The 26,988-nt window shown below is 35.1% G+C and overlaps 3 protein-coding genes across 5 annotated transcripts; 1 reads left to right on the forward strand and 2 right to left on the reverse strand.

Annotated features, from left to right (window-relative positions):
• The first annotated feature begins 9,003 nt into the window (after window positions 1-9,003).
• On the forward strand, window positions 9,004-9,967 carry LOC117626107. 2 transcript variants are annotated; one of them, XM_034357759.1, is made up of 2 exons: window positions 9,004-9,506; window positions 9,670-9,967. In XM_034357759.1, exons 1-2 carry the CDS (start codon window positions 9,224-9,226, stop codon window positions 9,861-9,863), a joined length of 477 nt encoding a protein of 158 aa, XP_034213650.1. In that variant the 5' UTR covers window positions 9,004-9,223; the 3' UTR covers window positions 9,864-9,967. The 2 variants fall into 2 exon arrangements, with proteins under 2 accessions (XP_034213650.1, XP_034213651.1); XM_034357760.1 differs by having other exon boundaries at window positions 9,724-9,967.
• Window positions 9,968-13,805: 3,838 nt separating this feature from the next.
• LOC117625435 (mitogen-activated protein kinase kinase kinase 18-like) lies at window positions 13,806-16,104 on the reverse strand. Its single transcript, XM_034356988.1, has 2 exons — window positions 14,671-16,104; window positions 13,806-13,920 (listed from the first exon to the last, which is right to left on the reverse strand). Exons 1-2 carry the CDS (start codon window positions 16,035-16,037, stop codon window positions 13,806-13,808), a joined length of 1,482 nt encoding a protein of 493 aa, XP_034212879.1. The 5' UTR covers window positions 16,038-16,104.
• A 3,372-nt stretch (window positions 16,105-19,476) lies between these two features.
• LOC117624068 (aspartic proteinase A1-like) lies at window positions 19,477-24,174 on the reverse strand. Of its 2 annotated transcripts, none has more exons than XM_034355194.1 (14): window positions 23,974-24,127; window positions 23,075-23,451; window positions 22,902-22,962; window positions 22,678-22,772; window positions 22,486-22,598; window positions 22,182-22,350; window positions 22,042-22,081; window positions 21,873-21,937; window positions 21,116-21,229; window positions 20,933-20,997; window positions 20,582-20,738; window positions 20,383-20,502; window positions 19,974-20,062; window positions 19,477-19,796 (listed from the first exon to the last, which is right to left on the reverse strand). In XM_034355194.1, the coding sequence occupies exons 2-14, from the start codon at window positions 23,444-23,446 to the stop codon at window positions 19,712-19,714; spliced, it is 1,545 nt and encodes a 514-aa protein (XP_034211085.1). In that variant the 5' UTR covers window positions 23,447-23,451; window positions 23,974-24,127; the 3' UTR covers window positions 19,477-19,711. The 2 variants fall into 2 exon arrangements, with proteins under 2 accessions (XP_034211085.1, XP_034211084.1); XM_034355193.1 differs by having other exon boundaries at window positions 19,512-19,796; window positions 24,105-24,174.
• Between the last annotated feature and the right edge of the window lie 2,814 nt (window positions 24,175-26,988).

Here is a 26,988-nt window from a genome sequence, read left to right on the forward strand (position 1 = left end):
GTTGAAGTGGATGACTTAAAAATCCCAGGGTTTAAACTTTTCTTCTAACTTGGAAGCATCCAAAATTCTCAAGGATTTCAGACTGATGATGATGCATTTCACTAGTAATTTGATAGAGATGTTTGAGTCTCCCTCCACATATTTTGAAGAAAATCACAAGGATTTACAAGAATCAAGCTTTGAATTGAATGAGCTAGCGAATCTACTCCCACAATAACTTATGAAATTAAAGATTTTGATGCGAAACCAAAATCTGAAAAGATGGCATGAATTCATGTAAAAAGTGAAACCTGGTTTATGATTGGCACTAGAGTGTTGTGTGATAGAGTGTATTAGGGTGTACCAGAGGTATTTTTGGTAATTAAATAAGGTGTAATTAGTTAATTTTACATTTTGATTAAAATATTAGGGTGTACTCAGATCATAAAGTGTACTCAGTTAGTTTTAGGGTTCTTTTAGCGGCACTCTTTATTTTATTTTATTACTTATCAGGAATTGGTATCAAAACAATTCTAAGGCCATCTCCAATGTTAACAGGGCTAAATCTAAATTTTCACCCTTCAAAATACAACTATTCATGTATTATCCGGACTCAAACAATTTTTTCCCCAAACTTCCGGACTCAAATTTTGAGTCCATACCCTTATTAAATTGTTAAAAAATAGTTTAACTCTAATAGGTCCACAAAACTGACTTTGCACATGGGGGCAGTGGTTGTGTGAGTGGGCCCTAACAAATTTCAATTCATGTAAAACGTAGACTAGGGATGGCAACGGGAACGATAAGGGCAGGGTATGATAATATCATCCCCGTCCCTGCTCTCTGTCCCCGCCCCCATCGCCGAACCCATCTCCGTTTAATAGGTTTCGGGGAATTTCCGTCCCCGTTCTCTTCGAGGGACTATCCCTTTTACCCATCCTGAATTTCTGAATTTTTTTGCATAAAAAATATTTATCATACATTTTAACATTATATTCATATTAAATTATCATTCAACACATCCAAATTAACTATAAAGTTCAACTCAACTATTCAAAATCACATCAATATGAAATTCTAGAGAAGATTAGGAAGAATTAGGAGAGGGAGGTTAACTTAGGGTTAAACATAAATATTATAATTATATATATATATATTTATTTAAATATAAACATATATATTTTCGGGTCGGGTACGAGGATGGAGATGCCAATACCATCCCCTCCCCATACCCGTCGGGGATTTTTTAAGTTCAGGGATCCCCGTACCCTATACCCGTTTGGCCCCGAAATCTTCTCCCGTTAGGGTTAGGGACCCACCCCTGCGGGGATTTTTTTTCCATCCTTAACGTAGGCTGCTATTCCACTCAAGATATTGACTGGATTGATATTTTGCTTGGCCCTATACATGCCTTGGGCGCTCCATCGAGGCTATATTGCCAAATTTTAACATTTGGCCCTCTCAATTGGAGATGGCCTAATTCCTTATGTGGATTAGATGTTAAAATTCGTAATCAAATACCTCAAAATTAGGAATGGAATCAACTAGGGGAGTAATTGATCCAATTACAATTCCATAATTTCCCTATCTAAGTTCCTCAATTTTATGGCTTTGCCTGTTTTTAATAAGTAAACATTTTAGTTGGTTCAGAAATTCTTTGTGCATGATGTCTGGTCTTATTAAAGATTGGATTGTTTATCGATGTTGATGAAAATATATTGATAACATATCAGTACGTTTTGTTAGCAACAATAACATTGACAAATATACTCACTGAAAAATATGGTGCATACATTTCAGTTAGTTCTTACCATTTTATCATCATGATATTAATTAACATTGTCATTAATTAAGAGTAATTTTAGGGTTTTTCGATGTTTCACCATTTGAGATCTCTGTTTTATATGTTGAGTATAAATATGGTTCTTCCTAAGTTGGAGGAAGTACCAAATTTGATTAAAAACAATATTTAAAAAATAGAGAACAAATTTAGTGTAGTGCTTTTGGATGGGGAAAATAAACTTAGGATTTGGATAAAAGTTAGAATTTCTAAATTGACATATACCAATTTCCGTATTTGGATTTTAAAAAAAACATAGAAATTTAGAAATTGTACGTGGAAAAAAAAAATGGAATTTGGAGGTTATGAATCTCAACTTTAAATTCTATATAAATAGTTGTCATTTCTAAAATTCCAAGAGTGTGGAAGTTTTAAAATGTTAAATTTCATGTTTAAATCCATTAGCCAAACAATAAACTTTAAAATTTCTAGAACATTAATTGTCATCATTTTAAATTCCACCGTTTATGAATTCCTTAGAACATCTCCAAGGGAGATGTCAAATATCACACATTAAATTTGAATTTGATGGCTTATGTGGTAATTTGACATATAAGTTTTGAATTCCACCCAACATATCAAAATAAAGTTTATTTTATGAGTAACGCTACGGGCACCAACTTATTTACCAACTTTTGGATACCAACACATGTGGCACATGACATGGTAACCTATGTCATCTGCCACCTCATTTATTTTAATTACATAATTTATTATATAAATAAAAGAATTTTTTTTCTTTTTCTTTCTTCTTTTTTCTTTTTTCTTTTTTCTTTTTTCTTTTTTCTTTTTTCTTTTTTCGGTGTGAAATTCTTTTATTTATATAACAAATTATGTAATTAAAATAAATGAGGTGGCAAATGACATAGGTTGCCATGTCATGTGCCACATGTGTTGGTATTCAAAAGTTGGTAAACAAGTTGGTGCCCGTAGCGTTATTGTTATTTTATTACATAGTGTTTATTGGTTTATTATTTTCTAGGCACATTAATTGAAAAGTAATATGAAATAACATCACAAAGTCAAACAACTAAAGTTAACAGGAGAGAGAATTATTCCACGTAGGATTTAACATTTCGATTAAGTGAGTCTCAATTATTTTTTTCTACATGCTTTCACGTTGGATTTAACGTCTCCCCATCTCCCTTGGAGACGTTCTTAGTAGTTTTAAATTGAGTGCTTTTATTTCTATCCTCTTGTCATATTTCCTCATCCACCTTGTCTTCAAAATTTTAAAGATAAATTCACCCATTTTAAAATGACTTCTAAGGACTTAGGAAAAAACCTCAACTCCCATAACCCACTTATTCATTAAAAATCATTTAAAATTTAAAACCAAAATAAAAAATATCGTAGCCCAGCAACCCCTCTCTCCGTCTCTCACCCCAAGCTCCTTCTCTGACCCACCCCACATATCCGCCCTTCCCCGACCTATATCTGTTTCACTCTTGCTCAATGCATTGAGATGGTAGGTCATATTACGTGTGTACCTGCTGGATTAAGTTGTAAACCATATATTCCTATTTGGAAGCATACTACCAATGGCTCTTTCAGTGTTAAATCAGCATATATGGCTAATTGTCTGGAGTCGTCGAATATGGATGTTAGCTAGCCTTTTATATGGAACATTAAGGTTCCCCCCAAAATTAAATATTTCCTTTGGTTGCTGCACCAAGATAAACTCTTAACAAATGATCAAAGAGTTAAAAGGAAGATGACCATGACTGCCAATTGTGATATTTGTGGTGCCCCAATGGAGAATGCAGCTCATATTGTACAAAATTGCCAGTGGCAATTTCAGTTTAGCATTAGTCCCTTATGCCTATGAATCTGAGTTTGCTGCAGGCTATTGATCTTCATACTTGGGTTACTAAAAATTTACACAACTCTACAATTTTGGCTTATGGAGTGGAGTGGTCAACCATGTTTGCTTTCACTTGCTGGTTTCCTTGGAAATGGAGGAACAAAAATATTTTTGATCATGGGTTTGTGTTTCCCAACAACCCCAGACACATCATTCTTATGGCTGCTGCAGATTGGACACATGCCAATATTGGAAAAACTAGAAAACCCACCCGCTCTTTCACTGCGCTCTCTTGGCAATATCCGAATGAATGAGTGATTAAAATCAATACCGACGGGTGCAGAAAAGGTGTGGATGGACGCATTTGCTGCTGGAGGTGTACTAAGAGATAGTTCTGGGCAGTGGATGAGAGGCTTTGCTGTCAATCTTGGTGTAGGACAAGTCTTGGAAGCTGAGTTATGGGGCATCTATCTTGGACTGAAACTTGCTTGGGATATAGGTTGCAGTGCAGTTGTGCTCGAGTCTAACTCAGCGACCGCGGTACATCTGCTTAACAAAATGTGGAAGACTTTCATCCTCTTGCTACTATGTTGTGGGGATGCAAGGCCTATATAAACAAAAACTGGGTTTGTTCTATTCATCATGTATATCGTGAGTGCAACATGGTAGCGAATAAACTAGCTGAATTGGATTCACGTCTTGAGTTGGGTCTGTCAACTTTCCAGGACCCTCCTGATAGTATTAGGTCCTGTCATAGTGAAGTTTTACTTGGAGTCTGTAGGCCTCGAGCCATTGTTTAATTTCTTTGTTGGGCGTTAGCCTCGTTTCTTCACCCAAAAAAAAAGCTTATACAAAGAGAAAAGAGAGATTCGTCTCTAGGATCTCACACCAAAGGTATATTGGAATCACTCCAATAGAAATTTGAAAAGTTCAGGCTTCCCATCCGACTTTGGTTCACACCAAATGCCCAGTCACCCATCCTTCAGACATGACCACGAAATCACAAGAACTTTCATTATTAACGATTTTTATAGTAAAATTAATATTAAAAGAGGTGAAGACACGGTTCAAAGAAGGCTTCCGTATTCCTGCTTGTCTCCTCAATGGTGTATCCTATTAAAGAAGAATTTGGAAACAGATGATCATAAGTTCATTGCTCGGTGACCTTGGGTCTATAGTTGAATTTGTGCAGGGAGATGGGCATTAGCTGGGCAATTCCAAGGGCATGAATTTTAATGGACTGGTAAGAAGGCCAAAGTTATGTGAGGTTGCATGATCATGGCTGTGTTATGGGTGGTATCGATGGAGAGAAACAGAAGGATTCTGAAGATTATGCAGGGGCACGCTTTGAGGAGTTATGAGACAGAATTCATTTTTGGTATGCGCTATGGGATATTTTAAGAATAATAGTGGGTGGAAAGATAGTATTATGTTTTTTCAAATTTAAATTGTTGGTATTTGAGATCCGCTCCGGTAATTGTAGCATCAATGTCATTGATATCAATTATCTCATGCTAATTTTCTATTCTCACTCGAAGTGAATCTGTTGCTGTCCCTATTTTGTGTCCCTTAGTTTTCCTTCTCTGTAATGTTGACACCTGTCTTTTGATTTAATACATTATTTATTCAGATTTCATCATTCCGATTTTACTTTTCTCATTAGTTTTATTTTTTATAATAACCAAAAATTGAATAAAGTACAACAATTAGGGCTCGTTTGTTACATAGGACTGTCTTGGCATGGACTATGCTTAGGAATTGGCTTGGCTTGGCTTAGTCTAAGTTGGATAACACTTATCTTGCGTTTGGTGTATACTTGGATTAGGACTAGAATTTTTTTATTTTTTCAAAAATATCTATATATATATGTATATATGTATTTTATAATATATATATATAATATATATGTATATATACATACATATAATATATATATATATATAACATATATGTGTATATACATGTATATAAGTATATTATAATAATATTATATATTTTAAACAATATAAATGTACATATATATATATTATAAGAATATACATATATACATGTATATATATGTGTATATAGGTGTATATCTGTATATTATAATATACATGGTTATAATACATATACATGTATATATATATATGTATATACATGTATATATATATGTATATTATAATATATATACATATAGTATAAATATATAATGTATATGTGTATATACGTGTGTATATGTATATTATAATACATACATGGGTATAATATATATACACATATATGTATATATACTTATATATATATGTATTATAATATATAATATAATATATGTATATATTACATATATACATGTATGCTATTATTATAATATTAATATGTATGTGTATATGGGTATATTATAATAGTAATATACGTGTATATATCTATATGCATTTATATATTATATATGTATATATGTGTTTATATATATTCACGTGTATATACGTGTATATATGTACATTAATATATAATATAATATATATTACATATATACATGTATACATGTATGCTATTATTATAATATTAATATGTATGTGTATATGAGTATATTATAATAATAATATATGTGTATATATCTATATGTATTTATATATATTATATATGTATATATGTGTTTATATATATATATATATACATGTATATATGTACATTATAGTATATGTGTATGTAATAATAGTAATAATAATCGTAATAATAGTAATATATGTACATTATAATAATATAATATATGCATCTTATACATTGGTGAAAATAGGACTAGCTAATCATCCCTTTCAACAAGGGCTTAGTAGTCCCCTCTTAAGGAGGTGTTTTTGGTGGGCCCGGTATTAGCAATCCCATCTAAGACTAGAATTAAATGAAACAAACATGATACTAAATTTAGTCCATGCCAGTCCAAGCCAAACCTATGTACCAAAAGACCATTGGTCTACAATCTCCAAATACCTTTGTCGTGTTTCCAACTCATTTTACACCATGAACGATCCCAGATCTCTCATTTACCCCTTACCTCACCCACAAGTGGCGGCCATGCCTATTGCTCAGCACACATGAATTTCATCTTGGGTGAAATAAAATAAGAGTTTTTTTTATTTAAACCTCGCACTTCTCTTTGTTCACCCCATATTCTATGTTCACCCTAACTTTTAATTCAAATTTCATAATTTTTAAGAAAACCCCACTATCTTCCCAAACTAACTCTAAATACACACCCAGCAGAAAAAATAAATAGATAATAAACTCATCAACCTCACAGCCCACACATCGCTATCTTGCCCCTCACCATTCTAAGTTCACTTCAACCTCACATTACTTAAAGGCCCCGTTTGGTTCATAGAAAAGGAGACTTGGGGATGAAAAATCAATTGTTTTCCCATGTATGGTAAGTCCAGGCATGATAAATCATTGCCTGGCCCATGGGAAAGTAGGGGGAATGTGAAGCCATTCTCCCAACTTGTGTTTTGTTTTCCATTCTCATTGGAAAGTTTGGGAAAATAAGCCAATATTAAATAAATATTTTTTATGACCATTGTGTCCCCATTAACAATTTAGAATTACAATATATTATTAAATGCATTCTTTTTTTATTTGATTTAATATGGGTATAATTGAAAATTTATACAAACTTTGTTTTCCATTCTTACTCAAAACAAACATGAAAAATGAAATAAAGTGATATTTTCCGGTTACTTTCCCAGCATTACAAAATGTGGCCAAAGAGATAAAAACAATGTTGTCAAATGTGTAGCAATATTATTATTATTATTATTATTTAAGGTTTGTGAAAAGAAGATGATAGTGTACTGTGTAGTAGGTTTCTTGAATTGAAAGCGAAGAGTAATTTGGTAATAGGATGTAGAGGAGTTTGTGTTTTTTTAAAAATTAATTTGAAGAGTGGTAGAGTGTGTGTATAGATGTACATGTTAAGTATTAGTTTACGGAAGAAGAGGTTTAGGAAATGGTTAATTTAGTGTTTAAAATAATAACTTAACTTGGAATGAAAAACTTTTGAAAAAATAACAAAGTAGTTTTATTTTATTGATTGAAGTAGGAAAAGTACGAGGCTTTGGATAGTTGAGTTGGCTGATTACTTGAGTCAGACAGCTGTAGTTTTCAGCTTCTAGCTTACCTTTTTGAGATATTTAGTGATATACCCATTTCTAGCACTAATATTATAAATAAACCCTACACAATTGAATTCCTATAAACAAACCCAAAAAAAACCCAAAAAATGATAGCTAGCTTTATTGAATTTAATATTAATTATTAAATTACTTTGATGCCCTATTGAGTGCTTTGGGTATTTTTATGAGATTTTGGGGTTGGGCTTGTTTTAAGAAATTGATGGCAGTTTTGTAATTTATAAGAAGTTAAAAGCTTTTTTGTTATGTTGTAAATGGGTTTTGGGTGTGTTTTTAAAGTCCATTTTATATAGGGTATTTTTATAATTTAGGCCCCCATATTGGGTATAATAATGAATCTCCCTACATTTTTGTCAAGGAAACAAGCCTATATATAGGAGCACTAACTCACATAAGCTTAGTCGGTGACTGTAGTACTTTGAATATTTTATATTAAAGCACATTTTGATCTCATATTTTTTTGTATTCACCGACTTTGCTAAGTCGGTTTGCACATTCATCAATATTCTAGACTTTTTTATATTATTTAAGTGTGCATTACTTTTTAATATTAAAGAGTTTAATTATTTAAATATTTAAGTGAATAAAGAAAAGTGTGAAGTTTAAATAAAAAAACTCTAAAATAAATTATAAAAAAATAAAAATAAATCAAAGAAGCCCAATTTGACCATTCAAAGTAGCATCCTTTTGATAAACCATATCAACTCGCATTTGCTATAGAAGTATATGTCGAAGTGGCGGCATGAAAGGAACTGACAATTATCGTTAGGGCACACAACCTTAGCAACTCTGGTCCAAGATGAAACACATGTGAAGAAAAGGGAGAGTGGAGAGACATGTCGGATCTGCCATGGGTGAGGATCAAAACGGCAGAATTGGGAATGGGCCCTTTTCTTTAATTATTTTTGTAATAATTGTTTTAAGATGAGAAGGGTAAAATCGGGATGATAAAATGTGAATAAATGATGTGTTAAATCATAGGACAGGTGCCAACACGAAAGAGAAGGGACACACAAAATGAGGACATCAAATCCGCTCCCTACAATTACCGATTAGAAATATAATTATGTGCTAGAAAAAGGAGAAATTAGCATAACACCCCAAATGGAACTCCAAAATAAAAAGGTAAAAAGAATATGAAAAAACAAAAAAAACAAAAAACACACACACACACATTTCCTAACCAACAAGGTGCCTAAGGGGCATGGTGAAGCTATTCCATCCCTGCATCACAAGGTCATGGAAAGTATGATTCTTTGGTTAAACTATAAGTCTAGAATAATAAGCAAGCAAGCCTTTGAACCATAAAATCTTAGAAGAACAAAAAGTACAAAATTGAACCATTGGTTTACATCTTCAACACATCGCTCAAGTCATTTCGATAATACCTTTGGGGAAAAAAAAAAAAAAAAAAACCTTTCTTGCCAGCTTGAAACAATGATTCAAATTTTGTTTGCACTTGTGTTGGCCGAAATGGCATTGATTCTGAGTCTTCTGTTCAGAACCCCTCTAAGGACGTTGGTGATCGTAGGGTTAGATCGATCGAAGCAAGGACGGGGGCCATTGGTGGCAAAGAGCGTGGGAGGAACTGTCCTCGTCTTCTTTAGCTCTACCCTATATGGTGTGTTCAGTGTTCAGAAACGTTTAACAGAGGCAGGCTTTGTCAATCCAACTGATGAGGTTTTAATGGCACATCGACTCTTAGAAGCATCTCTTATAGGTAACTACATTCATAATTTAGCCCTTTCTGAAAAGTTTATGGAAAGAAAAAATGAACTATATGTTGAAGTTAACCTTGACAGGGTAGGTTGTAGGCTTACTGGTTTTGAGAGCTATAAGAATCTTATACTTTATGAGCTTTTTCTTTTTCAATCACGGCGCAGGGTTTTCTTTATTCCTTGTACTGATTATAGATAGACTACACTGTTATATCAAAGAGCTCAATCTGCTCAGAAAATTCAATGAAGAAGTTAAGAATGTGAAAAATGATTCTGAGCAAAGGAAGAATGCTGATGCAGAAATGAAGACAACAGAGATTAAGCAACCGAAACTCCAAAAGCTGAAATCGGAAGAATAGGTTGGTGTGCATACATCATTTACATGGACTTGCAAAGTTTATATTATTTCATACAAGAAAATAATGGGATCTCTTGTAAATAACATTAACACACATATGTATATATACAACGGTTAATTGGATGTGTTGGGTTTTTACTCGTTTTATCTTGAATTTAAATCCATAAAAAGAATCTTCGTTCAAGTAAATATATATATAGTTCACTTTTATTAAGGGATCCGTCAAATAATTTTATTTGAGGAATACCCATTAGGGTCCCCTATGAAATTTTTTTCAACGATCCAAACCATTTATTTTTCACATCTTCATTCAGAGATCATCCTTGCAAAAAATCATGCAAATTGAAAATCATTAAGACATCTAATTCAGACCAACAACATCAATGAACACGGTGCTTAAAGAAAGTACTTAAATTTCAATAATTTAATTGAGTCGTCAAATGATATTGGTTTCAAGTGATTTTGTGTAGAGATGATCTTTGAATGAAATCTACAAAATAGACTTTTGGGTTAATGAAACACAATGCAGAGTGGGTCTTACAAGAGTGTCTCTCAAATAAGTTTTTTAGAGGGAGCCCTCAATAGAATCAAATAAGTTTTTTTAGGGATCCCTCAATAGAAGCTATTTAAAGAGTATAGCCACGCTGCTATACTTTTTAAATATTAAAAAAAAACCCACGTATAGCAAGGTGGCTATACTCTTTAAATACCAATTTTTTTTTCCATGATTTCCCAAAGTATAGCCGCATGGCTATCTTTTTTTGGTTATGTTATCAAGATAGTATAGCCGTTCGGCCATACTATTTATTTAAAAAATAAAAATCACTCTTATAGCCGCTCGGCTATACTGTCAGAAAATATTATATTTAACGAGCACCTCCGCGTGGCTTTACTATTTATTTAAAAAAAATAAAAAAAACCCAAGTATCTCTGCGCGGCTATATTGTGGGAAAATATTATATTTAATGAGTATCGCCGCTCGGCTATACTGTTTATTTAAAACAATAAAAAAACTCGAGTATAGCCGTGCGGCTATTCTCTTAAATACCCCTTTTTTCTTTTAATTCCGTGGTTTTTGCTTATCAATATGAGTAGTTTAGAGCATTATCAATTACTATTGGGCCATTATCCGAGTCCCTATTATCCCTCTTTTAGGTTTTACTTTCTAGTGTTTTTCCCCGTATAAAGGATTGAGTATTTTATGTCCAAAAAACCCTAGCCGCACTCTGATCCCCTTGCTTCTTGCTGACAACCAACCGCGAGGAAGCTAAGGTTTCGTTGGGAAAGGTGACTTTCGTCGGGAGATGTCAAATCCGGCAAAAGTTTGCCGGCATAAACTTCTGCCGACGCTATTTCGTCGGGAGAGGTTTTCTTCTTATTAACAAATTATGATATTTCAAATCCAATGGCTTTAAATAGACTGTACTGTCACGTGATAGGAAGAACCAAAATGAAGTTTTTCTCAAAAGGAGAGATTCAATTCAATCTAGGGCTTGACACAATTTCAAAATCAACCTGATCAAACCAATTGACCCAATCACAATATGGTTGGGTTTGTTTGGGTTGGCCTAATAATGAGTGTGTCTTAGGTTCAAGAAATCATAAATCACTATGCATGGGTTGGGTTGCTGATTGGGAAAAAAAAAATCTAAACCAAACTGCCTAACCTGATCACAAAAGGGTTGGGTTTGTTTGAGTTTGTCTAATAACAAGCAAGTCTTAGATTCAAGAAATCATAAACCGGTATGTTTGAGTTGAGTTGTGAATTGCGATCAAAATTGACTCAACCCAACCTAATCCATACCCAGCCCTAATTCAACTATTATTAGTCATTTTAAATTAAGCGTAACTTTTGAGACCCAAAATCAAAATTGACCCTAAGCCCAACCTGGGCTTAACCCGGTGCATAGAGGTTCGCTCCATGTTTGGCCCGTAAGGAATTCGGTCCGACCTGGCTCACTATACAAAAATTTGCCGTCAACTTCTTCTACCATAAATTATTATAATTTATACTTCACTGGGAGGAAACCACGTGAAAAGCGGCTTAGTAAGGTCATGTGCTTCTTGTGTGTTAGATCCGAATTCCTAACTGTACGGATATTGTTTAACAAAAATAAACAATAGGAAAGAAAAGCAATAAATTTATCAAAATAGATAAAGTTAAAAAATAAAAATAAAAAGTTATTGTACTTCTTGGCCGTGAGAGTTTTAGCCTAATCACATATGGATGCTAGTTCCAAACAAGCGAACTATCAATATTAGGTAAAATTAGAGAGTGGAGTAATTACGGCCGGTCCATTAATTTTAGAGGCCCTATATAGAAATAAAAGTAGTTATTTTTAACACTTAAGCTCATTTTGAATAAAAATTAAAATAAAAGTTCCAAGCTTAGGTGTTAAGTTAGTTTAAGTAAAAGTTCTCAAAATAAAGAGAAAACATATAAAATTGTCTTTTTTTACTACTATAATTCTTGGGCTAAAAGGTTTTATAGGACGCCCTGTGTTGCAGCCCAACCCGTACATCCTGTGAGTCGGACATGGGAGTAATCCATCATGGAGTGGTTAAACTTTAGCATTTCGCAATAGAGGGAGAAAAACTTAACAAATGAAGTGTATAATACATTCTCTCTATCTCTTCGTGTAACAAGAAAGATAGAGAAAGAGATATACACCTCACTATATGTAAGTTTTTCTTCTTTCAATGGTGTTCAAATAGCTGGTGCTGAATTGAAAGGGTAGAAGTAGCTAGAAGCTGCAATGGCCAAACTTTATGGGATATATACAAGAAACCTTTGAATACAAATTTTTTGATGATTCACAATTACGTTAGGATGATGGCATCCTTTTTGTTTGTCAAAAGGCTATAGTAACAAGTCTTTTAGGTGACCTTTCAATAACAAGAAGAGGAAAAAAAAAAAAAAAGAGGCAAAAATGAAAAACCCAACGTGTTGACTCTTCCAGTTACCTCTTCCTTGTCTTCTTCTGGTTTAAGATTCATTCATGCAATGGAGATAAGTTGACGTTTTAAAATTAGTTGACTTTGTTTAAAGTCTCTCTGCCCTTCCCATTTTAAAAGACGACGACTCTTCAAATCCCTTCCCTTCCCTTGCGGATCAGACCACATTCGTTTCACCGCCGCTTCTCTACATGCCAAAGAAATTAGGTCACACCAATTCAATAATATACTAAAGTTGCTAAAGTAATTCTTCAATTTCAGTCACCACATCCACATGACAATATGTTATCCATTAGAAGTAAATACGATTCAACCTGGAAAATGAATGAATGGAAAATTATTAAGTTTATAAGCACACAGTTTATGATCACTTTCATTATTGTAACCTGAAATCATATATGTATTGGTCAGTTTCGATTGTTGATACTATGAAGGAGGTTTAGGTTCTATCCCAAAACTAATTGTTAATGTTGGAGAGTAGCTCAACTCTTTATAAACCCAAATTAGGTCTCTTAACTTTTCAGTGTGAGAAAAAGACTCTCAATAGTACTTGTATCAGGCATCACATTTTGCTATATTTTTATTTTGGATCTTATAGTTTGGATAAAAGACGATGGTCCTAATTGATTGTCCCCCATTCTAATTGTTGATGTTATGTTGGTTTCTTAAATGCAAGTTATCATTGTAAAAAAGAAAACAATCCCTAAGATTGTTCTATTTGAATATAATTTGGGAGATTCACTATTATACCCCATATAGGGGCCGAGATGACAAGTACATATCAATTATTAAAGTGATGATCATAGTAACTGATATGAAAAGTACACATCAATTAATCTGAACAGAAGTACTCGCATCTACCAGTTGTGTGCATGCACCTACCCAAGATTGACTTCGCAGAGAGGCAACAAAGTTGATGACCCTCCAAGTTGCCTAACAAAAGTCTCTCTTGTTCACAAAGGAAGCTTCATCAGAGGGCAAAGAAAGATTAAACCCTCTCAATTATCTGAATTGACTTTGGTAAATAATCTCCCCTAGCCTGCGGTCCAAGTAGGCCATTGCCCCTACTGGATAAAGGGAAAGGAACAAAGTTGAAAAGGCTCCTAAAACAAAATGAGAACACAGAGCACAATATTTCACAGACTGTAAATGGATGGAGGCCAATGCATTTAACCCTTCATTCACATGCATATCAGTGAAACCCTAATGCCCACATGATATTGTCGTCATGAGCAGAAAATATTGGGAAAAAGGAAAAATATGCAACCACACGATTTATTTAATTGAAGCACATATGTTGGCAATGATGCAAACAAAAAGGCTGGCCTAGCTTGCAAAACTTTGGTGCAAATAAAATAATGCAAAGCTCTCTAAGATAAATGAGTGGGGTTGTAAACAAAACAAAAAATCAAAATCAAAACCAAAAACAAGAAAAAAGCTCGCAGCATACGAAGAATATGCACAGGAGACTTGAGAGACAGCTGGTTTTCTTTCTCCTTTTGGCTAACACAAGAGACAGCTCCCCTCGGTTTGCGTATAGAGACAGCATAAGAGGCCAAAAGGGGTGAATATAAAAATGCAATTAACCTAGGATGTATAATTAGAATAGCAATTAACCACAATTTCGGTGTCAACAGGGAAAAGAGTCCTGGCTTCCAAATTAGTGATCTTAAGTTGAATCCTGACACATTGATAAGGTATGTGTGTGTAAGAAAACTCTCCTCGTTCCTAACTTTGGCAAATTGGCAAAGAAACAAAAAACCACAGTTTTGGTACCCGATAGAGAGATTGATATGTCATATAAACCTTGTTTAATTAATTCAAAAGTTGCAGCCCTTGGTACAAAAACAAACACAAAATAGAAAACAAATGACAGAAACTTAACCTCCACTGGTTCTACTTGGCCGACAAAATTAAAACATGAATGACAACAATGGGAGTGAATAAAGTGAAAATTCTGATTATCTGATTCAATTTCAAGATTGTTTGGTACAAAAGAATCTTCTGTCAAACTAAATGCCATAAAAAAACTTCTCTCATCATCCTCATCACACAATGAATTGTCAAGCTCTTCATGATAAGTTAAAGCCACATTCGGTGAAGCCGCAGCCACAGGTTCATCAACTGAGATGACATTGTTGCTTGTCCCTGAGTTTTGGCTTTCCTCAATGCCATTGCATCTAACAGTGGACCAATTTTCATCAAATTCCCAATTGGGTGCATTTGAAAATGCAGAACAAGTGCCTCCAATCAACCTCTTGATCCTTTCCAGTGGAGAATTCAAACAAACACCTTCAACAACAGATTGTTCCTTTGGACTTTCAAAGGCTTCATGTGAATCCCAAAGGCCTTGATCCAACACGCTAATAGGAGACCTCATAGTGAAGTTGAATTCCTTTACTTGTTCTGTTTTAGACCCCAAGCACTCTTCAAGAAATGGATGTTCAAGAAGTTGCTTAGCTGTCCACCTCTCTCTTGGGTCTCTTCTCAAACACTTGTTCAAGAAATCCTTACCCTTGTTCGAAAGCCGGGTTGGAATCTCCGGCAAGTCACCGGAGAATCCAATCCGATAAAGAGCTGAAACTGGGTCGTTAAGCTCCGGCCAAGGGCCATCACCAGTGGCCATTTCAATGATTGTGCATCCAAGAGCCCATATGTCTGCTTCAAACCCCTGCTCTTCTCCACGTGCAACCTCTGGCGCCATGAACACCGGTGTGCCTGAAATTATAGTACTTGAGGTGGCAGAGTCTTCATCCCCTGCAACTATTTGTACCGATTTAGCACAACCCAGATCAGCAATTTTGACACACTCTTCAGCTACCAAAATGTTTTGGCTCTTAATGTCACAATGTACCAATCCATTCACATGAAGATACTCCAAGCCTCGCACAATCTGATGTGTGTATAATTGAATCGCGGGCTCCTCTAGCCGCCCTCCATGCCTTCGAATTGTATCGAAAAGCGTGCCCCCGGGCACGTACTCCATGAGAAGATTGTACATAGGCCTATTGTTTTCAGTGCTAACATTGCAGCCCAAGTACTTAACTATATTTGGACAGCTCAGCTTGGACAAAAAACATTGTTCTTTCTGCAAGAAAGATGAGCAAGAGAGTTCGGTGGACTTTACAGCGAATAGTTCCCCGGAGAGGGCGGCGGTGGCAAGGGAGATGGTGGCGGTGGAGCCACGGCCAATGGTCGGTCCTCTGGTCCAGTGCTCCATGGCATAGAGCACAAAGAAGAAAAATATGAGAGAGGTTGGTGGGGTTTGGGTTTTTGGAATGGTGCTACGAAATGTACAATATTTATATGTGACTTGGAGGCCAGTTGGGTTGATTTTTATGGCGTTCCAAAAAAGTAAAACCAAAGTATAAAATAAGATTCTTAATTTCCTGTTCAATGTTACCTGTTAATCCTCTTTAAATCGAGCCGCGTGGCAAAAGGAGAGAGAGTTTGACAGCTCTGGCCGTCTAGGAGCGCAGTTACTTAGGCTTCTAATAAAGCCACCCACATGGCGACACATGAAGCCACATGCCCAAGATTGTGGGCTTTAAATTTAAGAGGAGATTATGGGGAATATGCCTTGCATTTGGAGAAGTGATTTTGCGGCGCCAAAAAGCACTTTGAAATCTAGAAGATTGATCATAGATGCATTGTCCTTCAACGCGGTTTTTGAATATTTATTCATTGGTGTGAATAGAACTGTTTTTTTGTACTAAACTTACTAAATGGGAGAATGAGTTCACACTTTACACGGCAAATAAAGTATAATCAGATGGACTTTTCTTAGGCTTGTGATTAGTAAATTAAATCTATCAGTTTTCTCCCGTTGTTTATGTGCGCAAACAATTCTCGATCGATGTAGATTAAAAATTTGTTTAACTCTACGATTTGATGTTAGCGTTGGTCTAAATGTGTAAAATTTCTGTAATAATTTCTACAAAGAGGAACTAGAGAGAGTTGCTTTCTTGAATGGTGTTGGTTATGACCCTAATTCAACGCTAACAATGTTTTTTTTTTTTGGACCTTGTGGAAACGTGAGAGTGAAATCAGCACCATACTTGCCAATGTGAAATTCAAGATTCATATACTACAACAGTTCTAGGTTCATTTCGTTCATCAATAAAATGTGCATGATAAAAGAATTTTAGGTCAAGCCAACTAAAGTAGAAATTCTAATCTAACCAAACTATAAATTTTAAATTTAACTTAATTTTATTTTTTTAATGATCTTTTGGGTTAATACTAGATAAAAATTGTCAATATTTCAATCTTATCATTCACTCATATTATAAATTACGTGAACAAATTATACCAGATGATCATACTCTAGTACCATTACAATAGGGTGATTTTACTTTGCATTTTCAACACTCTCAATCTTGAATTAATTTTTCTTGGTGGAACAAAAGTGAAGAAAGGAAATCAAAGAATTGAATACAAAATTCTAGGGTGGAGGTGATTGACCCATTGCGTCGGTGAACAGACAACTCTGGCTGCAAGCTGAGGCCAATCATTGAACACTTACTCCTTTACAGCTATGAGCACACACACATACAGTCTAGAGAGACCCACATACCAAACCAAGCCTTACCCATTTACGATTTACCTGTCTCCTTCCCCTTTTATCTAAATCAGTTTTGTTTGTGGAAAAAGGACCAACTGCCCAACCCACATATTGGAGATCAGCCCCACTTTGCTCATTTGAATCTTGAATACAGGTCAACTAGGCAAAATGTAAAGGTTCAATAAAGAAGCTTCTGATATTTGAATTTTTGTGCTTAGGATGTAGTTTATCAATTGTTGCAATTTAAGACAATAACATACTCTCTTTTTCTTTTCTTTTTTCAAAATTTTCACGAAATTTAGCGCGTTAGGGGCACATTTGAGGAGGTGTCTTGCAGTCCAATTCACTCTCACATAAGCCATCCGCGTGCTAAGTTTATTGAAAAATTCGAAATTAGAGACCCACATGCCAACCTAAGCCTTCCCCATTTACCTGTCTCCTTTCCCTTTTTCTCTATCACTTTTGTTTGTCTAGAGGACCAACCGTCCAAACACATATTGGATATCGGTGGGCACTTTGCTCATTGGAATCATGAAAGACAGCTAATTAGGCAAAATGTAAAATGCTCAAAGCTGCATTCACATTCAGCATTTCCACCCCATCTCATTCTTTTAAGTCAATGAAAGAGTTCCTTTTTTTATATTATATAATAATCAAATAAGAGAGTGCATCTTTAGTCACATTTTTGCGTGGTCTAGAAGCAACCAAATCACTTTGTAGCTAGCAATAACGCTTCCTTTGCCAAAATGTGTGTACCAAGCTTACCATGAGTCTTGTGATGTCAGACTTCACCACTACAAATGAATGCTACCAGATGTGCAAGAAGTACAGCAATGTCTTGCTGTATAGCCTTGATTACATACTCCTGGAAATTCAGACAGCCCATGTGAAAAACTAACTCCGCACAATGATTTGCGAGCATAAATTTTTAGGGAAATACGAGAGAGGCGCAGAGTTATCCCAACTTTTATCTCAACTCTTTCATATAATTCGAGTCCTATAAATTAAAAAAATTATGTACAACCGATGTACGGCCCACCCTATGTGAGAGTTTGGATAAGAGTTGGAAGAACCCTTGGTTTTACACAAATTTTGATGAACTGGCATCTTTACGATATTAACAAATCGGCATCTTCAATTTCTTGTAACAAACTCAATCATCTTGTTCTTGTGTAAGTTGGCTTCCAATCTCTGCTCTGTCAAGCCATGAAATTTATGCTCTCATAACTTTTCTACGTCCCTACCCACTATTCAAATTTGGCTTTCATTACCTAACCATCACAACCTCCCCAAATTCGTTATTGAGTCTTTTTTTAAAATATAAATTATAACAAAAATTCGGTCCGTAATTCCTAAACCCTTTTCTCTTTTGTTTTCTTTTGCATGGAAATCTTTAGTCAGCTCAGCGGCAAAACAAGAATAAACAGAACACCAAATCAATAACCATTAAAAACAATACGGCCACATTTGGTGTAATAATCACCCGCAGAAAATGACAGGATATCAATACCTTATAACTTATCCCTTCTTAATCCTCAAAATAAAAAATCATTCACATTTGTCTTCATTTCCTCCTTCAATATACTAACTTATCCAATCTAATCCAATCCTAAGCACCAAACGAGTAATTGGATTGGAGCGGATAACCTACAAGACCGGTCACCCACTGAACTAAACACATGGAGGGTTAAATATTTGCGTGCAGTTAGCATATGTCCACCTTCAATATACCACCTTCAATCACCCCAACAAAATGACATGATATCAATACCTTATAACTTATCCCTTTTTAATCCTCAAAATAAAAAATCATTCACATTTACTTTCATTTCCTCCTTCAATATACTAACTTATCCAATCTAATCCAATCCTAGGCTTCAATATACTAACTTATCCAATCTAATCCAATCCTAGGCACCAAACGAGTAATTAAATTAGAGCGGATAACTTACAAGACCGGTCACCCACTGAACTAAACACATGGAGGGTTAAGTATTTGCGCGCAGTTAGCATATGTCCTCAATACGTTATATGTCCACCTTAAGCACACAATCAAACATTTTAAAAGACCAAACAAACTAACGCTGCACCAAAGTACATAAGGCATTTGAATTTGAATTCATAGCAGGCTGAGACACACTGTCCGAAAGGATCCATTTTCTTAACTAAAGTGCAATGTTGAAAATACATTGGATAAAAAGCAGGACATAGATATGTACATACAAACATCATTCACAGGAGCTTACTTCCAGTACTAGATAGGATAGTTTCAAACTCGGCAACGTAAAAAAACAAGCACAAACAGAACATTAGAAGCTAATATCTACTATCTATGCAGCTTCTGCAAACCCAATTCTCTCGTTGCCATAGTCGAACACGGTATGGTAGCGACCCATGAATACGTCCCCCAGGATCCTGTTGGAAAAACAAATATTAGCAAGGGCTTTCAAATTTCTCTCTCTTGCCAACAAGAAAAGTAATCAACAGACGTCACCAATGCCATTGGAGAAACAAAAGATCTACCACCACAATTATCTTGACACCAACAAAACCGAAAGCAAAAAGATGGAAAAAATTGAAGGAAAATTATACCAGAGAGGTCCACGGGGTGGTGGGACATCCAAAGCAGTAAATCCACTAATGCATTGTGCAGCATCTCCCTCACCTACTTTGAGCACATACTGATTTCCAACAAACAAGAAAAAAGAAAGAAAAATATCAGTAATGCAATAAACTAAATCTCCGGTAAAGACAGAAGAACGTGACCATGCTCATAACTTGAAATACCACAATATGAAAAGGATAAATTTTCAAATATTGTGCACATGCAGAAACTGAAAAATTTATGTGGAACTCTTAGCATCAGGCGGGTTGAATGCACGAGTAAAAAGCTAAAGCTCTAGCATCCTTTAGTGACTGGGAGAGATAACACAAGACACATAGTCAAACGTAAACCATAAGTGTCAGACCAACATAAGCATATCTAAACATTATACTTCACCTGCTCAGGGGTAAGATCAAATGTTCTTCCACCAATAGTAAAGGAAACACTAGGCATGGAAGACAAACCACTACAATCAACTGCAGATTCTCCCATTGGGCTAGGCAGCCGCTCACAGAGCTGCAATAAGAACCCAGAGCATGAGCAAGGCATTTAAGTGCAACCTATAGAAACATATCAGATGTAAGTATTACTTCACCTGATTCACATATTCAAGAATTCGTTCCTGTGTCTGATTCTGCTTGAGCTGGTTTTGCATCCATACAACCGTCATCTCACAAGCAGAGCACGATGCATCAGATAAGCCCCCAGATACCTTGTGAGTATTCTCTTCCACAACACTCTTGATTTCGGTACTGACCAGTCATATTTGCAAAAATTAAATAAAAAGAGTGCACAAATAATACAAATAATAAATATGTATGATAAATAATAAATATGTATGATAAATTGATTGCAGAAACAAATAAATAATAAAAGAAATACATGTATAAGAAAGTTAGCCAAACACAATTCAATCATATGCCTCAACAAGCAAATTGAGTCCAACCTTACACCATGAGTACCATCAAATGTGCACAAACCAATCTGAGAGCATATTTTCTGTGGTTGATCCTGCCACAATTAAAAAAATAATAATATCATAACATGTAGGAATAAAAATCTGTTCAGTTGTTCTAAAACCAAATGGTTTATTGACCTTACATAAAAATGGGAGGTCATGAAATTATACCTTGGCTAAAATCCTCTCAATTATGGTCTCTCCATATTGTGCGACTACAGTCTTGCATTCTTGACTTACAATCCCAGAGGCTCCAATGGCATGATTGAGTTCAGTAATAATAGTCTGTAAATAAGATACAAAGCACAACCAATCAAAAACAAACAATAAATATGTGCATATGCCCATGCTGAGGCAACATGAACCTTCAAACCAGGAATATAATCCAAGTTAAAACCAAAGGTTAATGAAAACTAATTCATTTTCCCCTTCCCAAAAAAAATGATCGATCAATAGGAAATTCAAAACCAAGGATCACATATGTTTCCATTACAAAACAGAATAAGCAGCATCATATGGAAGTTGTATGGACAAAGAAAAGGAATGCATCTCTAATGTATGACATGCAAAAAAATAACAGTAGGAAAATTAATAAAGTTCATTTCATAGGAACAGGCATCAAGCTTACCCTTAACAAATTCTGGAGTCATCTACTTAAGAGTAATAAACAGAGAACGTTTAGCGTATACAATCACCACATCATTTTATTAATTACTGATTAATCTTCCCTTAATTCTTTTCTCAATCAATCCAAAACCAATGATCAATCTATAATTTTATTCATACTAAGAAATTAGTAATAAACTTGAAGTTACTTAGGAAGAGGACAGTGAAGAGAAAGTCCCTGGTTCTGGAATTTTGTTCAAAACAATTCAAAGTGAGCGTTCTGCAGAATTGAAAATAACCACACAGACACATAGATACACACCGTTGGGCCAACTAACAAAGAGGTTCCAGAATCAGCAATTGCTGAACAGCCACCAGCACAAAATCCTGAAATAGGTATGCTAAAGTCAGAATGGAAGTTGATAAAATTGTACTAAACAAGATACCATGTGAAAGAAAAAGGAAAGAAAACGTAACAATTTTTCGCTTACCAGTTGTTTTACCATCAATCATAACATCACCCATGTCAAACTGCCAACAAGAGCAACAGTGTACACAATAATATAAATTTTTCATGAGCACATAAGTAATTATGGATTTTCAGAGAGCAAAGAATGTTCAGAATACCAACCTGCCAATAGCCTTTCTGCGTAACAGGAACGTAAGTGTGCTCTCCCTTATAATGATTAGGATCCACTCCACCAAATACAATTTCACCTCCTTCTTCTTCATCAGCATTACGATTAAACCAGAATGAGAAAACTGGTTCCTTCAGGAGACCCTGATTGACCATGTTGTACCTGCAGAATTCCTAAAATTAGAACCATCGGAAGATGAACTCTCTGAAGTTCCTATAGAATACACAACCTATAAGACTCAAACCGAGCAGGAACTCATAATCTCATAATAACAACACAGAAGAAAAAAAAAATTACCACACAGGCACAGCATTTCCAACTGATATCTCTTGAAATCCAAGTCCAAGTATGCCATCAAATTTGGCTACCAAAAATGTGACTCCAGGCTCCTTGGTTGCCTCAATAAATTCCTGAAACAGACTACCTGTATTATTAAAGGGAAACCACCACTAAGAAGCATAATTTGTATGACCAAGATGTTAAACTTACCTGATCTTTGACCACGAGATCACCAATAGTTACATGGTCTTCACTGAAGAACCCAGAAATAGCTCCAGTTCCATAGTGGATTGCTGCAGGCTTACCTGCACAATGGAGGAAACCAGAATATCCTCTCTTGTCATCAATGGAAATGCTACTCCAACGGATACATCAATATGCACACGCACTAAAAAGGTAAAATGATATAAACAATCATAAAGACAGAAACATACCATTTTTGTTGTAGGTGCTCGAACTGCTTGACTTGTATTTTGGGTGTAAATAGCAGGCAATCTGTACTCATACACAAAATAGTTAAATTGTCTCCTATCTAACAACATGAAGAGATGCAATTCAATTATAAATACCATATAAATAATAGAGAAATTAAAGAAAAGAAACTCACCGAGAAATAACACTTAGCTGAAGGAACCCACAAATTTGAACTACCAGTATCAAATATCACAGTGAACTTCTGAGGGGGAGTGCCAATACCAATCTCACCAAAGTATTGAGCATCCATGTAATTCTTGAGAGATACAATATCAGTGTCCTGGGAATCAGCCAAATTTCCACGCAGACGATATTTAAGGAGAGAAGCTCTCAGAGCTTCTCCTTCCTTGGATTCAATCTGGGCAGCAACCCGGTTATTTTGATCAAATTTCCTCTTCTTGAGCCCAACCCGGACCAACCCATCATTGGATTCAGAAAAAACCAACGGAAACAAGAGGAAGCACAGAAAGAGCGTCGCTGTAACGGACTTAAGTTTGGTTTCCATGTTAACTGCATGCAGAAGAATCCATTTTCTTAATTGGAGCATGATAGAAAAACCTCATCAAAATCATTAAACTTATAATCGGAATAGTACTCCACCACAGTGACAGTTGAGTTTCCACACACACAGAGAGAGCACCGATAATCATAAATACATATTACATACATACACATGCACTGAACTCTTAAACGTATCTTCAAGCAAGTATATATTATAATTTTGAAAATTAATCAGGCACACACCAAAAAAGTCAACCAAAAAAAAAAAAAAATCTTGGGCTGAAGCAGATCAGCACCGAATAACACTAGCACTTTCCTCTTCAATTTCTTTCTCTAACATTCAGAAAAAAAGGGGGCAAAATCATAGTTCCAAATATTCAGGCCAGCTCAACTAACTAAGCCGATGATCCTAATCGAACATATAAATTAAATTACATAGACTATACATAGCATCAATTCTACAGGGTTCCAAAGTTCACAAGAACAAATTATAACGGAAAAAAAAAAAGCCCCAAAAACAATCTAAGATACCTGTCAATAAAAAACAATTGGAGCTCTGGTTGAGACGAAGCTAGGGCTTCGGATTGAAAGCCAAAGAAATAAATTGACAATAACAATAAGAACAATGAAATTGAAAAGTAGAAAAGATGAAAATGACTCACAGTAGGCAGGAAGACGATGAATATAGATATGCGTGATTCCCAACTAACTGATACGAAGCCAGATATTTATACATCGCTTTGGTTTCCAAAGTGGACAACTTTCGATCCTTGCCGCACACGTGTACTTGATGACTGATCAATACTATCGAAAAAATAGAATTTATATTCTTTGCGTACAGAAGAAGGATAGAGACAAATGAGCTGTGCTGTTATGCGGTTAGAATAATCACTTCTAGTAAAAGCGCTTTTATTATAAAAATTTGTTCTGTGCTTATTTAAAAAGTGCTTTTATGACCCAAAAATACTTTTAAATTTTGCTGCCAAATGCTGTTAGAAGTATTTTCTGCCAAATACTATTAGAAGTATTTTTAGCCCTTTCAAAAGCACTCTAAATGGGCTAAAAAAATTATAACTCTCAATCTCACCCATAATTGTAACAATTTTCCGATGAATTCGTATGCCTATTTTTTTTATTTTTTTAATACAATAAAATTTTATTGTTTTGTTTCGTTGTTTTTGTCTATTAGGGGCATATATTATGCGTAAATCAAGTTACATAAACCACAATACCTCATCGCTGTCATGTAAAAACAGGATTTCGTTGTAAATTAGTCCAAATTTAGTTGAAGTTGTGCAATTTATTAGGAAATTCTGAATTAGATTTCGTTTTAAATCCTGGATTAGTCCAAATTAATTGAATTCAAGTTTACAAGTCATAACATTTGTTTAAGGTCAAAGAATAGAAAACATGCCAGCAACAAGCAGCTCAAAATTTTCTTGAAAATAAATAGCTGAGGGTAACAATATTGAAGAATTAAAGATTGATGTTCAAAGAACCGAATTTGTGCAGGTATAAGAAGCTTGGACAAAGGGACAATCAACGAAGAGGTGGTCTCTATAGGTTTCCAGTTTATTAGCCAAAAAAACACAGGAAGAGTACTAGGAGGTATTAAAATGGAATATGCGGTCTTTAGTTCTTCTACAAAGCAACAAAGAAAGAAGGACTTGTAGCTCAAGTGGTTAAGAACATTCACTCCTACATCCGTTGTCCAAAATTTGATTACCTTCACGCCCCAATATCACTTCCAACAAAGAAGTATTTTCTTACTATTACTCGCAATCCATCTAATCTTTTTTTAAGCAGGGATCAATAGAGTTGAACAAAGAGCATTGATTTAAGTTGCTGGTACTTAAAAAGTCTCAAAGGGTATGGATATATAGGCGTGCTCTGTGTATCCATAGCAATGGCAGATTAACTAATGTCTTAAGGAATTGTATTGAAGTAATAGCTAATAGCTATAGCTGACCAAATTCTTACGATAAAAAGAGGTGATATAGTAGTAGCTAGTTTACTTGCCAACTTCTTATATCTTGGCTGTATCATGAGAACAGGAGATATATAAATTAAATGAGGTCACATACGAAAGTTGCGAAAACCTCTCTATCCATATCACAAATGGTTCATTAGGTTCTGATGATATAGACTCTGGTGTTGAAAATGATGAGGATTGTGGCATTGATGATATTGATTCCTTAGCTTCTTCTGCTATTGATGGGGTGTTTACAAATGACAAGATGGACCTTGCTGAAGGTAAAATGAGTTGTTCCAATGGGAATTTAGCCAGTAATGCCTTCAATTTTGTTCAAAATTAAATGAGGTGACTTTTTCATTGCTTGCTATATTTATGAATATTTTATGTTGGAATGCTAGAGGTATGTTGGAATGCTAGAGGTGTTGCAAGCACCAAGTTCATAACTAATATGCTGGATTTAATTTGTTCGCAGCATTTGGATATTGTTTTTGTTTGTGAGCCTCGGATTAGTGGCGTGAAAGCTAGCTCTATTGTGAAATCCTTGAGTTTGCCTTGTTTTGAGATTGTGGACCCTATGGGTTTTTGTGGATGGTTGTGGTTGTTATGGAATGATCAGAAAGTGCATGTGGAAATTATTGGTACTCATGATCAAGTCATTACTGCTTGTGTGTCTTGGCCTGGTATGGATCCATGGTTGTTCTCTGCGGTTTATGCTAAGCCTTGTGGGGTTAAAAGTGAGAAGTTGTGGGAGTATTTAGGTTTTGTGGTTGACTGCCATTTTTTACCTTGGCTGATTGTGGGAGATTTTAATAAAATGTTACAAATTGAAGATAAAATTGAAGAGGTGGCTGCTTGTAGGCTTAAGGGTTTTAAGAAGTGGTTTGATGATCATGCTATGGTAGATTTGGGTTTCTCATGACCTAAATTTACTTGGCATAATAAGAGGACTTTTGAGAGAATTGATAGAGCTATGTGTAATTTGGCTTGAGAGCTCAATTTGCAGAGGCTAATGTGAAGCATTTGCTAAGAACCAAATCTGATCATTGTCCTATTACGATATGTTTATCTTTTTGTTTTCATGCTTCTCCTTTGCATAGGCCTTTTCGTTTTGAAGCCATGTGGTTAAAGCACGAGGATTTTCATGATTTTATTCTTTAGAATTTGGGGCAGTGTGCTGGTTATGCTCTTGATAAGTCTTACTCTTTGGTGGTTCCTCTTAAGCAGTGGAATCTTAAAGTTTTTGGGTATTCAAGACTGTGGAAAGCTAAGCTATTAGCTCGTCTTACTGGCATTCAGAAAGCTTTATGTAGAGGTCCTAATATATTCCTTAGTGAGCTGGAATTCTCTTTGATTGATGAATTTAATGCTTTATTGGACCAAGAGGCTCTTTTCTGTATAAAAAATCTAGGGTACAATGTAGGGGTGGGTACGGTTCGGTTCGGTCCAATTTTCACCTCAAACTGAAACTGGAATTGATACTTTTTAACCAGTCCGATTCGTTTTGGTTTTTGTGAATTTTTTTTAAAAACTGGGCGATTCGATTTGGAACCGGATTATTAATTTTTTATATA

The sequence above is a fragment of the Prunus dulcis genome, chromosome 4 (assembly GCF_902201215.1).
Source record: "Prunus dulcis chromosome 4, ALMONDv2, whole genome shotgun sequence".
NCBI lineage: Eukaryota > Viridiplantae > Streptophyta > Magnoliopsida > Rosales > Rosaceae > Prunus > Prunus dulcis.

Excerpts from the sequence above, each read along its gene's own strand:
- LOC117624068 (XM_034355194.1), bottom strand. The coding sequence starts at position 23,446 with ATGGAAACCAAACTTAAGTCCGTTACAGCGACGCTCTTTCTGTGCTTC. Across the intron at positions 22,963-23,074 it reads CAGCTAAGTGTTATTTCTCG|ATTGCCTGCTATTTACACCC; the intron begins GTGAGTTTCTTT and ends GTATGAGTACAG. Across the intron at positions 19,797-19,973 it reads CCACCCCGTGGACCTCTCTG|GATCCTGGGGGACGTATTCA; the intron begins GTATAATTTTCC and ends TTTTTCCAACAG.
- LOC117625435 (XM_034356988.1), bottom strand. The coding sequence starts at position 16,037 with ATGGAGCACTGGACCAGAGGACCGACCATTGGCCGTGGCTCCACCGCC. Across the intron at positions 13,921-14,670 it reads TCATTTGTTTTCTATTTTGT|GAGCCTTTTCAACTTTGTTC; the intron begins GTTTGTTTTTGT and ends ATTTTGTTTTAG.
- LOC117626107 (XM_034357759.1), top strand. The coding sequence starts at position 9,224 with ATGATTCAAATTTTGTTTGCACTTGTGTTGGCCGAAATGGCATTGATT. Across the intron at positions 9,507-9,669 it reads CTTAGAAGCATCTCTTATAG|GGTTTTCTTTATTCCTTGTA; the intron begins GTAACTACATTC and ends ATCACGGCGCAG.